At 39.7% G+C, this 17221-nt stretch overlaps 1 protein-coding gene across 1 annotated transcript; it reads left to right on the top strand.

Moving 5' to 3' along the window:
• The first annotated feature begins 1440 nt into the window (after positions 1-1440).
• LOC140848934 (syncytin-1-like) lies at positions 1441-3955 on the top strand. Its single transcript, XM_073234372.1, has one exon. The coding sequence runs from the start codon at positions 1547-1549 to the stop codon at positions 3362-3364; it is 1818 nt and encodes a 605-aa protein (XP_073090473.1). The 5' UTR covers positions 1441-1546; the 3' UTR covers positions 3365-3955.
• The last annotated feature ends 13266 nt before the right edge of the window (positions 3956-17221 follow it).

Genomic DNA, 17221 nt, shown 5'->3' with positions numbered 1-17221 from the left:
CCGAGGGAAAGTACCAGTAGTAATCCTAAAAGAGGGCCTAGTATAGGAAGGAGGTACGGGAGGAGTCCATTCAATCCTGTCCAAAGAGGGTTATTCTGGATTTCTTTGGCGCCCAACGTGGGGCTTGAACCCATGACCCTGGGATTAAGAGTCCCATGCTCTACTCCTCCTCAGGTATAGCTGCCTATGTTATTAATTCACAGAGTCACAGCATTCAATCACCTTTCAAATCAGCTCAGCTTGTAGAATTATTTGCTATCCTACAGATTTTCAAAGTATTGAGCCAAGTTCCTTTTAACCTGTATACCGACAGTGCTTATATAGCATATTCAGTTCCTATTCTAGAAACAGTCCCTCACATTAAGCCCTCTACCAATGCTGTTTCCCTCTTCCAACAACTCCAAACCTTTATATTACGCAGACAAGCCCCTTTCTATATTGGGCACCTACGAGCCCACACCGACCTTCCTGGTCCCCTCTCCCAAGGCAATGCCCTTGCAGATCAAAATACCTGCTTCACATATTCCGTTACAACCGATGCAGTTACCAAAGCTAGTCAATATCATGCTCTTCACCATGTAAATGCTCATACTCTTCGGCTTTTATTTAAACTCACCAGAGAACAAGCTAGGCACATTGTTAAAGACTGTTCAGGGTGTGTTACCTCACTGCCCCTCCCCCATTTGGGAGTCAACCCGAGAGGTTTACTCCCTAATGAGATCTGGCAAATGGATGTTACCCATATTCCTGAGTTTGGAGCTCTTAAATATACCCATGTGACTATTGATACTTACAGTGGTTTTATATTTGCCACCCTTCACAATGGGGAAGCCACTAAAAATGTCATAGCCCATGTTCTTCAATGCATTACTGTTATTGGTAAGCCTCAGACTATTAAAACAGACAATGGACCTGGATACACTTCGCAAGCATTTCAAAATTTTTGTCATCAATTTCAAATCAAGCATATCACCGGTATCCCGTACAATCCCCAAGGACAAGGAATAGTCGAGCGGGCCCATCAGACAATAAAGAATACAATTAACAAACTTAAAACCAACACAGCATACCCTATAAGAAGCTCTCCAAAAAAACCTCCTTAATCATGCTTTATTCACACTCAATTTCTTACAATTAGATAACCACAATAAGTCAGCCGCTGACAGGTTGTGGCACCAAGAAACAAAAACCCAATTTGCAGAAGTCTTTTGGAAAGATCCTTTAACCTTTAAATGGCATGGTCCCGACCCAGTTCTTATCTGGGGTAGAGGTCACGCCTGTGTTTATGATATACAGGGAAACGGACCTCGATGGTTACCCGAACGCCTTGTTAAACCCATCAATACTTCTTCAAAACAAAATTGTAATAATTCAATACATTTCAGGGAGGAGAATCCACCCTGAGAACAGTTTTTCCTTGCCTTTCAGGAAGAAGATAAATATTCATCATCACTGGACAAGGTAAGCTCACCTGACCTTTGTTAGCACAGTCGTAGGCCCACTATCAGTGATCTCGCCTATTTTCATTGAACCCTAAAAAGTCATCATGTCTACTATCTATTCCCTTATCGCTACTGTAATAGTCACTGTTGTCCTAGGAGGATTTGGACCCCCTGTAAATAAGGAAGAAATCCTCACCAAGTTGTATGGAAGCCCTTGTGATTGTAAGGGAGGAATAATGGACTTAGAACCCAGTCTGGGAGGACATACACAAATAACATCTCAAGGGGAACAACCAGTAGCTGGACCTCAATTTACTACCGGAGGACCCGTAGACTGCCAAGACAAAATAGCATACCTCACAGCAGATATCTCTGCAGGTGGATTTTCATCCGGGAGAGGTTGGCAGACCCAGTCTTGGAAATGTGTAAGAAAACCCAAAATTATACCTACAATTAATGGCAAACCAGGGCCTTGTCCCGAACCCTGCCAAAACGCCACTGCAGTACACTCTACCTGTTACCGCACTGTCCAACAGTGCACCGGTGCCAATGGCAAAGAATATCTAACAGCCATCTTACAAAAGGGTTATGCTGGTTCCTTTGGAGGCGAGCATGATTATAGCAACCCCCGAGAACATTCTAAATATGCACAAGCCTCCTGTCATGGCCAACTTGGCAAGGCGATTTGCTGGCCACTGCAAGCCCCGATCCACATATCTGATGGCGGTGGACCAACAGACAAAGTGAGAGAAGCCCAAGTTCAAAAGAAAATTGAAAAAATTATCAAAGAAATATACCCTCCCCTAGAGTATCACCCTCTAGCCTTGCCCAACTCTCGTGGCATAGATCTTGACACCCAGACTGCTGATATTCTAAAAGCCACCCATAGCGCACTAAACGCTACTAATCCCAGCCTTGCTGAAAATTGCTGGCTATGCATGACCCTTGGTACGCCTATGCCCCTCGCAATTCCCACTAACGCTACCAGTACACTGCCAGAACAGAATTGTACTCTTAACTCACCCTTTAGAGTACAGCCTGTAGGATTTAACACATCCCTATGCATACAAAAGCAGCCCCAGAATAATAGTGATGATGTGAACGTAGGATTTGCCTCTTTCACAAATTGCTCCCAAGTTTCTAATTATTCCTCAGCTCTCTGCCCCGCTATTGGACAAGTTTTTATCTGTGGAGGAAACCTAGCCTTCACTGCCTTACCCTCAAATTGGACTGGGTTATGTGTGCAAGCCAGTATTCTCCCAGATATTGATATTATCCCAGGAGAAAAACCTATCCCCATACCCAGCTTTGAGTATATAGCAGGGCATCCACGCTCTAAAAGAGCCATCCAGCTTATCCCACTCCTAGTAGGCCTCGGGATTACCACCGCAGTGGCCACAGGAACAGCAGGGGCAGGAATAGCCATACATTCCTACCATAAGTTGTCCCATCAATTAATTAATGATGTCCAGACCCTCTCAGGAACAATCAATGATCTCCAAGACCAAATCGACTCGCTCGCAGAGGTAGTTTTGCAAAATCGTCGAGGTTTAGATCTCCTCACAGCAGAACAGGGAGGTATCTGTTTAGCCTTGCAGGAAAAATGCTGCTTCTATGCTAACAAGTCGGGCATTGTTCGAGATAAGATAAAGATTCTCCAAGAAGATCTCGAGAGAAGAAGGAAAGAACTCCAGAATAACCCTCTTTGGACAGGATTGAATGGACTCCTCCCGTACCTCCTTCCTATACTAGGCCCTCTTTTAGGATTACTACTGGTACTTTCTTTCGGCCCCTGGGCTTTCCAAAAACTTACAATGTTAGTCAAACAGCAAATTGACTCCCTCATAGCGAAGCCCATCCAAGTTCATTATCACCGCCTTGCCTTAGCTGATCAGAGAATGAATCTTTACATAGAGCCCTAAGCCGGCAATAGAATAAATCAGGAATGAGCTATGTCAAGGTTTCTTGTCCTGCTCCTTGACAACATCTCTGGGCAGTTAGGCAGGTAGTCAATGACGGGCAACTAAGAGGTTGTACCTGCAGAAATACAGGACAGACATAAGACCTCTGGTAAAAATAACAGGGGCCGATCTGATACTGGGGCAAGCTCCTATTTATGTAGGCCGATCCAGTATTAGGGCAAGCTCCCCTGAGGACACCAGGCCGACTCCGAAAAGAGGCAAGCTCCTGAAAACAGAGGCCAGGTACAAAACCTCTAGACCTAAGACAGGCACCGTCTACCCCGTAGATAAATGGCTCAGAGTTCCTGTCCCAACCCCTCCTAAAAGAATAGAAAAGGAGGAGATGCCGGAGACCAAAAGGGCCCACACCCACAAGATGGTGGATTTCCTGCTTCTTTTCCGGGTTTACTATTCCCGCCAGTACCCACCGAGACCCAATCACCCTTGTACACATTCCTGCCAGCACCACCTGGGGACAATCATCCTCTGACCCTCCCCTTCCTTGCTGACCTGTATAAATTAAGCCTGCTGCCAATAAACTGCGCCAGCTTGATCAGACACCCTGTCTTGCTGGTCGTTCTTTGTGTCCCTTGCTTGTTTCATTTCTGCAGGCGTCTCCGGCTACACTCCACGTTTGTCCCGTGGGCTGGGACAGAGATGCACTAAAGACAGGTGAGAGATTCTGGAAATACTGCAATTTTACCCACATTTATATGCATTCAAAATTTGGTAAAGAGCACCTAAATAACACTAGACACAAAACGTATTTTTAAACTTCAGTCCTTTAGTTGTCACTGTCTCCTCCTGCCTGAATACCTTTCATGTCTTTTTCATTACATTGAATTTCTATTCACTGTGCAATGCTTAGTTCAAGTGGAATCATCTCTGTGAAGTCTTCATAGATTCCCTTCGGCAAAATGAGCTACTCTTTGCTCTGGCTTCACTCACCACCCTCTGTGTGTCCTGGTTCACTTTATATTCATTTGACTTTCAATTATTTTATTTGTTTATATATCTATATCTGTCTCCCACTTATATATTCAAAGATAATAGGACTTCACATCTATGATTACCTTATATCTATTATTCACACAACATCCAGAATAGTATGGTTTATAGACTTCACTTTTAGAAAACTTAGATTCACAACAAATTGAGCAGAAAGTACAGGATGTTTCCACGTAGCCCCACACCTACCACACACACCCTCGCCCACTACCCATGTCCCACATAAGCCAAATGCAGGTCTTATCTTAGCTCCTCCATAGGTAAAATGTTTTTTTCATTGGGCTTGTTTCAAGAGTTTTTCTTTATCATTGATTTTTCTGGAGTTTGAATATGGCATATCTAGGGTTTGGATTTTTGTTTTTATTTTTTGTTTTTTTGTGTGTGTGGCTTTTTTTTTTTTTTTGGCATTAATCTTGCTTAGTGTCCTCTGAGCTGCCTGGATCTGAAAACATTCTCAGTCATTATTGTTTCAAAGATTTCCTCTCTTTCTCTTTTTCTTCTCCTTCTGGCATTCCCATTATGCATATATTACATCTTTATAGTTTTCCACAGTTCTCATATAGTTTGTTCTGGTTTTTTGTTTTCTTAGTGTTATTTTTGTTTTTCAGTCTGTTTTCTGTTTGTTCTTCAGTGTTGGAAGTTTTTCTCAATATTCCTCAAGTTCAGAGTTTCTTTCCTCAGCCAACTCTAGTCTACTAATGAATCCAAAAAAGACTTTTCTCATTTCTATTGACAATTTTTTGATTTCTTGTATTTTATTTTTACTAGATTATTTTTTAGAATTCTACCTCTCTGCTTATAATACTTGGGTATCTACTTTTTCCATTAGATCACTTAACCTATTAATCAGTTATTTTAAAATCTGGGTTTGCTAGTTCCAACATGCCTGCTATATCTGACTCTGGTTCTGATGCCTGCTCTATCTATTCAAAGTGTAACTTTGGCTTTTAGTATCCTCATAATTCTGTGTTGGAAGCTGGCCATTATGTCCTGGGTAAAGTGAACTGTATTAAGTAGGTCTTTGATAATGTGGTGGTAAGGTGACAGAGGGGAAGTGTTCCATAGTCCTATGATTAGACTTCAGTCTTTTAGTGAGCCTTTGACCCTAAATTGTGAATTGCGTAAGTGCCTCTCAGGTCTTTTTCTTCTTTGGGACAGGTTGGTTACAGGGAGTTGGAGTTATATACTTCCCTTCCTCCATTTGGAAGGCTAGATCCAGCTGGAATTGGATAATTCCTTCCTCTAGGTTGCTTCAGCTTTGATAAAACTCCAAGAATTTAGGCTCTGTTAGCACAGTTTCTCTTGAGGGCTTCCCTGAAGAACAGATTGCTCTGCTGGGTTTTTAAGTACCTACTTTTCTCCTCTCCCTGCCAGAAGCATGAGGGTACTTTTCTGCCACTTTACTCAAAGAACCACTAGAAATCCTGGAGATAAAACTCTCAAAAATGTGGTTGTGCTCCCCTAATACTGGGCCCCTATAATCCCATCTCTCAGACTTACTTCCCGCAGAGGCTTCTGCCTGTGGCTCTCCACTATGGCAATTTGTGAATTTCTACATCTTCCTATCTCTCTAATTTGGGGGAAAGCAGTTTTCCCTGTGACCTCAGGTCTCTGGAAAATTTAAGAAGAGTTTTTGTTTGTTCGTTTGTCTGTTTGTTTTTCCCAATTTGCTCATCTTTTTTGCTTCCAAGCTCCTGACGTGCCAACTGGAAACCAGAAGTCCAGAATGACATCTTGAATACACAATAACTGTAGTATACTCCTTTGCATCAAATTCTTTGTGGTTTCTCATCTCACCAGGATAAATTCCAAGACCCCTACCATCATGTTCCATTTCTTTATTATGGAAACATCATATTTTATCACATAGCACTTTGGTCTCTAGTTTCCCACACTAACCTTCTTTCCAATCTTCAAATCCACCAATATCTTTTGCACATTATGGCCTTTGTATTTCTTCCTGTTATCTTCAATGTTTTTTCCCCTTATTTTCAAAGGGTTCCTTCTTTTAATTCTTGCCTTACTTCAAATATCAACTACTTTTAAAATCACCCAATCTGACTTACTACTGACCCAGAAACTTCCTGTCATAGCACTTTGTTGTATTTCTTACAGCATTAACACTGATATTTTGTTATATATTTTTTACTGACCTTAATCACTAACATATAAACCATTAAGCAGAGATCTTTTCTCTTCTATTTATTGCTTTATCCCAGTGCCTAGAATAGACATTCAAAGAACATTTTCTGTAAAGTAATTAACTAACTAATGAATTAATAATATCACTGTGGCAGATTGAATTTATTAATGGTCTAATTCCTTCAACATTCCCTCTATCTACACACATTTTCCATGCAAGTATTTAATTCTTGTTAATGAGACAAAGCCTGTTTCCCTCCCCTTGATTTTGGACTTATTTTTAATCTATAAAATATGGAAGAAGTGACTATGCCCATTTTAAGCCTAGGTCTCATGAAGCTATGTCTATTTATAGCTGATTGTTCTTATCCATCTAGCTTTGCCATAAAAACATGCCCTGGATAGACTGCTGAAGGATAAATCACATGGAGCAGACATATGTCTCCCAGTTGTCCTAGATGAGGCCATCCTAGACCAAATAACAACCATTTGATTGCCAGACTTATGAGAGGTCCAGTCAGGGTCACACTAATACTACAAGAACCACTCAGTCAATCTACAAATCCATGAGCTAAATGAATGACTAATTTTAAGCCATTGAGTTTGCTTGTTTTTTCTATAGAATTATTGTAGCAAGAGATGACTCATAAACACATACTAACATATATTGCATATTATGGATTCTCAATAAATATTATTTGAAATGCCTCTAACTTACGTATATATAAACTGAATTTCTTCCTTTAGGTAAAGTTTTGCATCTGCCTGCTGGCCCTCTGTATTTCTAAACTGAAAGGACCATTGTCATCGAAGTCAGCTTCCTTTCTCTACCTACATTTCTCTTAGGAACAGCACGTTTCCTCAGGCATGAAGTTCCAAACATTTTATCAGCATTTACTACTTCTTTGTTATCTCTTATTCAATGTCACTATGTTTTATCAGCTATTCCTACCTGGAAACTTTCCAATCCATACTTTCTTGTCTACTTTTATTGCCACTCTTCTAGTCCAGTGCCACCAGACATCAAATCTACCAGAGGGTGAATAATAACTGAAACTGCACAATTTTTTACAGTTTTCAAAGCATTTTTACACTGTATTTGATTTAATGGTCACAATCATCTCATGAAGTGTTCCACATAGGTCCTCTTATGTGCACTTTAGTAGTGATAAAACTGAAGTTCTGAGAAGAAAAGGAAAAGCCTAGGACTTCTAAATTCTAGTTCAGAGTCCTTTCCACTGTGCTGTTTCTTGCCAACCCTCAACAGCTTGTTAGCTTATCTTCCTGATAGTGATCCACATTGTGATCATTACTAAGCATTTAATAGGCCATTTTTGTCATGTTATCATTCCATTCTTTTCCCAGTAATGAAGTACATGTTAAGACCAATCAAGTCCATGGGTCTTAAACTCAGGGCCTTGGTCTTAAATGAAATTGCATAGAATACTGTGACTATAGATAAGACATTTTGTTAGTCCACATGTTGTGGAGAAAGTCAATTCAGTGTTGCAGAGGAGTCAGACAGAGTGAGACACAAAACCAAAGTTAGGAAGGCAAAGTAAATTTTATTTCACCCTGTTCAGAAGAGCGGGCCTGCCTAAGGTTAGACAGGCACAGGCAGTTTATGCGGAGCTTTCTTTCATGGGGTCTTGGCAGGGCAGAGAAGTCCTTGATTGATGATCTTTGGCTTTGGAGGCCTGGATTAATTGGTAAAAAGAAAACATGGGTTTTTCTGATGATTTCTGTGCCTGTCTTCTGATATTTTATTTTCTCTTATCTAGGGAGAGTCTGTGCTTGGAGACTTCGCATCTGGGTATGTTTTTCTTTTTTTTTCTCATCTGGGAGTGTTTGGATATTCCAGGTAACTCCTGGTTCTTGAAACTTCAACTAATCAACTCTGTTTTTTCTGGCTCTCTGGTTTTATCTGGTTTATGCTTTGAGTCCTTTTTAGTGGGCTTTACTGGCTTTATTCTCCCTCCACCTGCTTATGTCTACTTTTCCACCTAACACACACATGGTGCTGCTGGCAGAATTATTTCAGACAAGGAAAGAAAATCCATTTTGTAAATACGTGTCTATTACAATGAAGACAAATCATTATCCCCTTCTTGAAGAGGCCCATTATAATTATCCTGACGTTCGGCAGTTTGCTAGTCCTCTCTCTGGGAATGATGCTACATTACTTGATATTACATATTAGAAGGTTGAGCACTCAACAGATCTAATAGCTAGATCAGCCTTTGTTAGAAGATGCTGAAGTTTTTTAGTCCATCCCTGTTGCTATATGGTCATTGTGTATGTGAATCTTTGATCAAGCACTGAATGACAGCTATAAAATAGTTGCCTGAATATTGACAGCTCCCTTTGCATCAGACACCCTCTGGTGTGCATGCACATTGGACCAAATAACTTCATGCTTTGTGCATATCCAAGAGTCCTTTCTACGTAACTGTCCCAAAGACATCCTTGTCACCAAGTATGCACAGTTTGTTCTTTGAAAATCCCAGAAACCAGCAGGGAGGAAGGCCCAGGTTCTGTATTTCAGAGGCCAGCTTTCTCAGATACGGAGCAAGCCAGAGAAGGGAAAAGATAGATGGGAGGATAAGGTGGGATGGCTGAGGGATTTTAAACAAGAATAATCAGAACTGCAGGTAATTGCCTTTTCTTTGCCTTAAGGCTACGATCCACTTCTGCTTACTTCAGGCCATACTAAATTATATTGCAGTAAAACTAATAGGGTGGAAAATCAGCCCACTTCATCCCCTTCTTGCTATAAGTTCAGTGGTCTTTTTCTTTCTTTCCTGAAGTTCACTTCTAAGTAACTCAGTACCAGAACACTTTAGTTATCAAGCTATAAATTTACTCATATCAGCATCACATTATTACCGTTAATTTATAGCATTTTAGACTCTTCAGGAAACATGGAACATGGAAAGGCAGAGGAGCCCACACACACAAGAATCACCCAAAGTCTAAAATTTAGAGAGGAATATTTTTATAAGTTCAGTATAAATTATTGCAATATTTTTAATAAGGAGATAAAGTTCCTAAAAACTCTAAAACTTTTTCACAGAAGTACGTCTCAAAGATTTATAAAGCATCTTGACAAATATACCCCTTTCAAAACTATTTACTTATGTCATTTGACTAACATCCCTATCTCTTTTTTCAGTTACCAATGACCTCTCTTCAACACTACTCCATCAAAGTCCTTGGTTATTCCAGTAAGAGCATAGAGATTCCTTTAATATGTGGCCTTTAGATGCTTGAACTCTTCCAGTGAAACTTTCCTCACCTTTTCTTACCCACTCACAGCTATGGCCATGTACTAGACCTTACTATTACAAATAATGGTAACACCTTCAACATGTCATTTTTAAGTCTCTGACACTTAAGACACCATGTCCCGTTTTTCTACTTCACATTTTATAATAGTTGAGCTCCAACAATCAACCTTACCAGGATCTATATTCCATTGATCTACAATTTTTAGGTTCTACAATTTTTTTATCTTCTTACACTCTTTCCTACTTATACTGAAGAACCTACCCTCAACTTCTGTGCCAACTGCCTCCCCGCCAACCTTGGTAGTCACTTGCAAAAAACCCAGTGTTGATTAAAGGCCATTTTCCTACATGTACAAAACCTGCCTAAAGGGGAAACTACAAGCATGCTGACTATTTTTTTTTTTTTTTTGATACTAACTTTTTTTTTTTTTTTTTTTTTGAGAGGGCATCTCTCATATTTATTGATCAAATGGTTGTTAACAACAATAAAATTCAGTATAGGGGGGTCAACGCTCAATGTACAATCATTAATCCATCTCAAGCGTAATTCTCATCAGTCTCTAATCTTCTGAAGCATAACGAACAAGTTCTTACATGGTGAACGAATTCTTACATAGTGAATAAATTCTTACATGGTGAACAGTACAAGGGCAGTCATCACAGAAACTTTCGGTTTTGATCATGCAATATGACCTATAAAAAATCAGGTCAAATATGAATATTCGTTTGATTTTTGTACTTGATTTATATGTTGATCCCACATTTCTCCCTTTATTATTATTATTTTTATTTTTAATAAAATGCTGAAGTGGTAGGTAGATGCAAGATAAAGGTAGAAAACATAGTTTAGTGCTGTAAGAAGGCAAATGTAGATGATCAGATGATCAGGTGTGTGCCTATGGACTAAGTATTAATCCAGGCTAGACAAGGGAAGCAAAACATCCACGGATGCAGAAGATTTCTCTCAAAGCAGGGGGGGTGAGGTTCTGAGCCTCACCTCTGTTGATCCCCAAATTCTCACCTGATGGCCCCCCTGCGACTGTGCCTGTCTTAGGTTGTTCCTCCCTTGAGGAATCTTACCCGTCTCTGGCTAACCAGTCATCTTCCGGGGCCATACAGGGAAATGTAAAGTTGGTAAGTGAGAGAGAAGCCATATTGTTTGCAAAGGTTAGCTTTTTACTTCTTTGCAGATTTATGCCCTGTGGCTTCTATGCCCAGCACTTGTCTCGAGGTATCTTTACCACCTGGAGGAATTATGATACTCGGTAAATTCGATCTGAGGCACGAATTCTATTTAAGTGTTGTAATTAGGAAGGAAGAAGAAAAGCTATAGATGTGGCATATGAAGGAAACTTGGGAGGATTGATTATTTCTTTGACATATCTTCTTGTATAGTACCTTAAGTATGTATAGGTTTTAAACTACTAACTAATTTGCACACACATATTAACATAATAGGAATACGGTGACATAAACAAAGCAAATCTATAATTACCATCCATCTCCAGTGAAGCCAAGAAAACCAGTTAGGCACCCTAGGCATTTGTGAAAATTTATCTATGATATGATGGATATTGTCCAACTGTACTTGAACCATCAGACAAATTAAAGCAGCCCATTTCTGGGATCTGTTCACATCCCATATGTTCTTTTAACCATAGATAGTCTATAGTCATGAGATTTTGGAGTGCTACAACTTGCACCCCTCCCAACTCCTGGTTGAGTTCCAACAGTACAGATCCGGTCAAATTCGTTGTCTCACTGTATGCACATGCCAGCCTAGACATCTCCCTCCTCATTCTTATGGCAAGTCCAGGAGACGGTGGGCTGGATGCAGCCACAACCGCAGCATCGTCCGGATCCCTGTGGAGGCTTTTTGATGATCATCCCCCGGCACAAGTCCTCCAGAGAGTGCTGATGCCGGAAGCTCCTCCTCATATCGTATCTTAGTTCATTTTCTGGGTATCCAAGCTAGGCCTTGATCTTCTGCATAGAAACAAAGAGACCCTTTGACCACACTTTGACATACCCTCTATACCACTGTGCAGAACTCATTGGAGGTCAGCACACAGTAACTGCTTTTTTTTTTTTTTTTTTTTAAATTAAGAGAAAGGAATATTATCAGAAAAGAGTACCTCCATAGCTGATCATCTGACACCCTTTAAGTGATCAACATTAAGGATATTTAAAGCATGCGTTGATCTTTGATTTACCAATAGTTTTATCCTGTTAAGGAGTAATCCCCCTTTTCTTTCTTTCTTTCTTTCTTTTTTTTTTTTTTTTAAATTTTTAATCTACACTTACATGAAGAATACTATGTTAACTATGCTCTCCCCTATATCAGGTCCCCCCTAACAACCACATTACGGTTACTGTCCATCAGCTTAGCAAAATGTTGTAGAGTCACTACTTGTCCTCTCTGTGTTGTGCAGCCCACCCTCCCCTTGCTCCCTCCCCCCCCATGCATGCTAATCTTAATACCCCCCTTCTACTTCCCCCCCCTTATCCCTCCCTGCCCACCCATCCTCCCAGTTCCTTTCCCTTTGGTACCTGTTAGTCCATTTTTGGGTTCTGTAATTCCACTGCTGTTTTGTTCCTTCAGTTTTTCCTTTGTTCCTATACTCCTCAGATGAGTGACATCATTTGGTATTTCTCTTTCTCCGCTTGGCTTATTTCACTGAGCATAATACTCTCCAGCTCCATCCATGTTGCTGCAAACGGTTGGATTTTTCCACTTCTTATGGCTGAGTAGTATTCCATTGTGTATATGTACCACATCTTCTTTATCCATTCATCTACCGATGGACATTTAGGTTGCTTCCAATTCTTGGCTATTGTAAATAGTGCTGCGATAAACATAGGAGTGCATCTGTCTTTCTCAAACTTGATTGCTGCGTTCTTAGGGTAAATTCCTAGGAGTGGAATTCCTGGGTCAAATGGTAGGTCTGTTTTGAGCATTTTGATGCACCTCCATACTGCTTTCCACAATGGTTGAACTAATTTACATTCCCACCAGCAGTGTAGGAGGGTTGCCCTTTCTCCACAGCCTCGCCAACATTTGTTGTTGTTTGTCTTTTGGATGGCAGCTATCCTTACTGGTGTGAGGTGATACCTCATTGTAGTTTTAATTTGCATTTCTCTGATAATTAGCGATGTGGAGCATCTTTTCATGTGTCTCTTGGCCATCTGTATTTCTTTTTTGGAGAACTGTCTGTTCAGTTCCTCTGCCCATTTTTTAATTGGGTTATTTGTTTTTTGTTTGTTGAGGCGTGTGAGCTCTTTATATATTCTGGACGTCAAGCCTTTATCGGATGTGTCATTTTCAAATATATTCTCCCATACTGTAGGGTTCCTTTTTGTTCTATTGATGGTGTCTTTCACTGTACAGAAGCTTTTCAGCTTAATGTAGTCCCACTTGCTCATTTTTGCTGTTGTTTTCCTTGCCCGGGGAGATATGTTCAAGAAGAGATCACTCATGTTTATGTCTAAGAGGTTTTTGCCTATGTTTTTTTCCAAGAGTTTAATGGTTTCGTGACTTACATTCAGGTCTTTGATCCATTTTGAGTTTACCTTTGTATATGGGGTTAGACAATGGTCCAGTTTCATTCTCCTACATGTAGCTGTCCAGTTTTGCCAGCACCATCTGTTGAAGAGACTGTCATTTTGCCATTGTATGTCCATGGCTCCTTTATCAAATATTAATTGACCATATATGTTTGGGTTAATTTCTGGGGTCTCTAATCTGTTCCACTGGTCTGTGGCTCTGTTCTTGTGCCAGTACCAAATTGTCTTGATTACTATGGCTTTGTAGTAGAGCTTGAAGTTGGGGAGTGAGATCCCCCCTACTTTATTCTTCTTTTTCAGGATTGCTTTGGCTATTCGGGGTCTTTGGTGTTTCCATATGAATTTTTGAATTATTTGTTCCAATTCATTGAAGAATGTTGCTGGTAATTTGAGAGGGATTGCATCAAATCTGTATATTGCTTTGGGCAGGATGGCCATTTTGACGATATTAATTCTTCCTAGCCATGAGCATGGGATGAGTTTCCATTTATTAGTGTCCCCTTTAATTTCTCTTAAGAGTGACTTGTAGTTTTCAGAGTATAAGTCTTTCACTTCTTTGGTTAGGTTTATTCCTAGGTATTTTATTCTTTTTGATGCAATGGTGAATGGAATTGTTTTCCTGATTTCTCTTTCTATTGATTCGTTGTTAGTGTATAGGAAAGCTACAGATTTCTGTGTGTTAATTTTGTATCCTGCAACTTTGCTGTATTCCGATATCAGTTCTAGTAGTTTTGGAGTGAAGTCTTTAGGGTTTTTTATGTACAGTATCATATCATCTGCAAATAGTGACAGTTTAACTTCTTCTTTACCAATCTGGATTCCTTGTATTTCTTTGTTTTGTCTGATTGCCGTGGCTAGGACCTCCAGTACTATGTTAAATAACAGTGGGGAGAGTGGGCATCCTTGTCTGGTTCCCGATCTCAGTGGAAATGCTTTCAGCTTCTCGCTGTTCAGTATAATGCTGGCTGTGGGTTTATCATATATGGCCTTTATTATGTTGAGGTACTTGCCCTCTATTCTCATTTTGCTGAGAGTTTTTATCATGAATGGATGTTGAATTTTGTCAAATGCTATTTCAGCATCTATGGAGATGATCATGTGGTTTTTGTCTTTTTTTTTGTTGATGTGGTGGATGATGTTGATGGATATTCGAATGTTGTACCATCCTTGCATCCCTGGGATGAACCCCACTTTGTCATGGTGTATGATCCTTTTGATATACTGTTGAATTCTGTTTGCTAATATTTTATTGAGTATTTTTGCATCTACATTCATCAGGTATATTGGTCTGTAATTTTCTTTTTTGGTGGGGTCTTTTCCTGGTTTTGGTATTAGGGTGATGTTGGCTTCATAGAATGAGTATGGGAGTATTCCCTCTTCTTCTATTTTGTGGAACACTTTAAGGAGAATGGGTATTATGTCTTCTCTGTGTGTCTGATAAAATTCCGAGGTAAATCCATCCGGCCCCGGGGTTTTGTTCTTGGGTAGTTTTTTTATTACTGTTTCAATTTCTTTGCTTGTAATTGGTTTGTTTAACTTTTGTGATTCTTCCTTGGTCAGTCTTGGAAGGTTGTATTTTTCTAGGAAGTTGTCCATTTCTTCTAGGTTTTCCAGCTTGTTGGCATATAGGTTTTCATAGTAGTCTTTAATAATTCTTTGTATTTCTGTGGAGTCTGTCGTGATTTTTCCATTCTCATTTCTGATTATGTTGATTTGTGTTGATTCTCTTTTTCTCTTAATAAGTTGGGCTAGAGGCTTATCTATTTTGTTTATTTTCTCAAAGAACCAGCTCTTGGTTTCGTTGATTTTTGCTATTGTTTTATTCTTCTCGATTTTGTTAATTTCTTCTCTGATCTTTATTATGTCCCTCCTTCTGCTGACTTTAGGCCTCATTTGTTCTTCTTTTTCCAGTTTTGATAATTGTGATGTTAGACTATTCATTTGGGATTGTTCTTCCTTCTTCAAGTGTGCCTGGATTGCTATATACTTTCCTCTTAAGACTGCTTTCGCTGCATCCCACAGAAGTTGGGGCTTAGTGTTGTTGTTATTTGTTTCTATATATTCCTTGATCTCTATTTTGATTTGTTCATTGATCCATTGATTATTTAGTAGCATGTTGTTAAGCCTCCATGTGTTTGTGAGCCTTTTTGTTTTCTTTGTAGAATTTATTTCTACTTTCATACCTTTGTGGTCTGAAAAATTGGTTGGTAGAATTTCAATATTTTGGAATTTACTGAGGCTCTTTTTGTGAGCTAGTATGTGGTCTATTCTGGAGAATGTTCCATGTGCACTTGAGAAGAATGTATATCCTGTTGCTTTTGGATGTAGAGTTCTATAGATGTCTATTAGGTCCATCTGTTCTAGTGTGTTGTTCAGTGCCTGTGTGTCTTTACTTATTTTCTGCCCGGTGGATCTATCCTTTGGGGTGAGTGGTGTGTTGAAGTCTCCTACAATGAATGCATTGCAGTCTATTTCCCTCTTTAGTTCTGTTAGTATTTGCTTCACATATGCTGGTGCTCCTGTATTGGGTGCATATATATTTAGAATGGTTATATCCTCTTGTTGGACTGAGCCCTTTATCATTATGTAGTGGCCTTCTTTATCTCTTGTTACTTTCTTTGTTTTGAAGTCTATTTTGTCTGATATTAGTACTGCAACCCCTGCTTTCTTCTCACTGTTGTTTGCCTGAAATATGTTTTTCCATCCCTTGACTTTTAGTCTATGCTTATCTTTGGGTTTAAGGTGAGTTTCTTGTAAGCAGCATATAGATGGGTCTTGCTTTTTTATCCATTCTATTACTCTATGTCTTTTGATTGGTGCATTATGTCCATTTACATTTAGGGTGACTAGTGAGAGATATGTACTTATTGCCATTTCAGGCTTTAGATTCGTGGTTACCAAAGGTTCAAGGTTAGCTTCTTTAGTATCTTACTGCCTATCTTAGCTCGCTTATTGAGCTGTTATATACACTGTCTGGAGATTCTTTTCTTCTCTCCCTTCTTATTCCTCCTCCTCCATTCTTCATATGTTGTGTGTTTTGTTCTGTGCTCTTTTTAGGGGTGCTCCCATCTAGAGCAGTCCCTGTAGGATGCCCTGTAGAGGTGGTTTGTGGGAAGCTTTTGCTTGTCTGGGAATTGTTCCCTCAGCTTTTGCTTGTCTGGGAATTGTTTAATCCCACCATCATATTTAAATGATAGTCGTGCTGGATACAGTATCCTTGGTTCAAGGCCCTTCTGTTTCATTGCATTAAGTATATCATGCCATTCTCTTCTGGCCTGTAGGGTTTCTGTTGAGAAGTCTGATGTTAGCCTGATTGGTTTTCCTTTATAGGTGACCTTTTTCTCTCTAGCTGCCTTTAAAACTCTTTCCTTGTCCTTGATCCTTGCCATTTTAATTATTATGTGTCTTGGTGTTGTCCTCCTTGGATCCTTTCTGTTGGGGGTTCTGTGTAATTCCATGGTCTGTTCGATTATTTCCTCCCCCAGTTTGGGGAAGTTTTCAGCAATTATTTCTTCAAAGACACTTTCTATCCCTTTTCCTCTTTCTTCCTCTTCTGGTATCCCTATAATACGAATGTTTTTCCTTTTGTATTGGTCACATATTTCTCTTAGTGTTGTTTCATTCCTGGAGATCCTTTTATCTCTCTCTATGTCAGCTTCTATACGTTCCTGTTCTCTGGCTTCTATTCCTTCAATGGCCTCTTGCATCTTATCCATTCTGCTTATAAATCCTTCCAGGGATTGTTTCACTTCTGTGATCTCTTTCCTGACATCTGTGATCTCCTTCCGGACTTCATCCCACTGCTCTTGCATTTTTC

This window comes from Manis javanica, chromosome 4 (genome assembly GCF_040802235.1).
Source record: "Manis javanica isolate MJ-LG chromosome 4, MJ_LKY, whole genome shotgun sequence".
Classification (NCBI taxonomy): domain Eukaryota; kingdom Metazoa; phylum Chordata; class Mammalia; order Pholidota; family Manidae; genus Manis; species Manis javanica.
The sequence above is the reverse complement of the archived record's forward strand: the minus strand, read 5'-3'. Positions and strand labels throughout refer to the sequence as shown.

Bases quoted from the DNA above. Each gene is read 5' to 3' on its own strand.
- LOC140848934 (XM_073234372.1), top strand. From the start codon at position 1,547: ATGTCTACTATCTATTCCCTTATCGCTACTGTAATAGTCACTGTTGTC.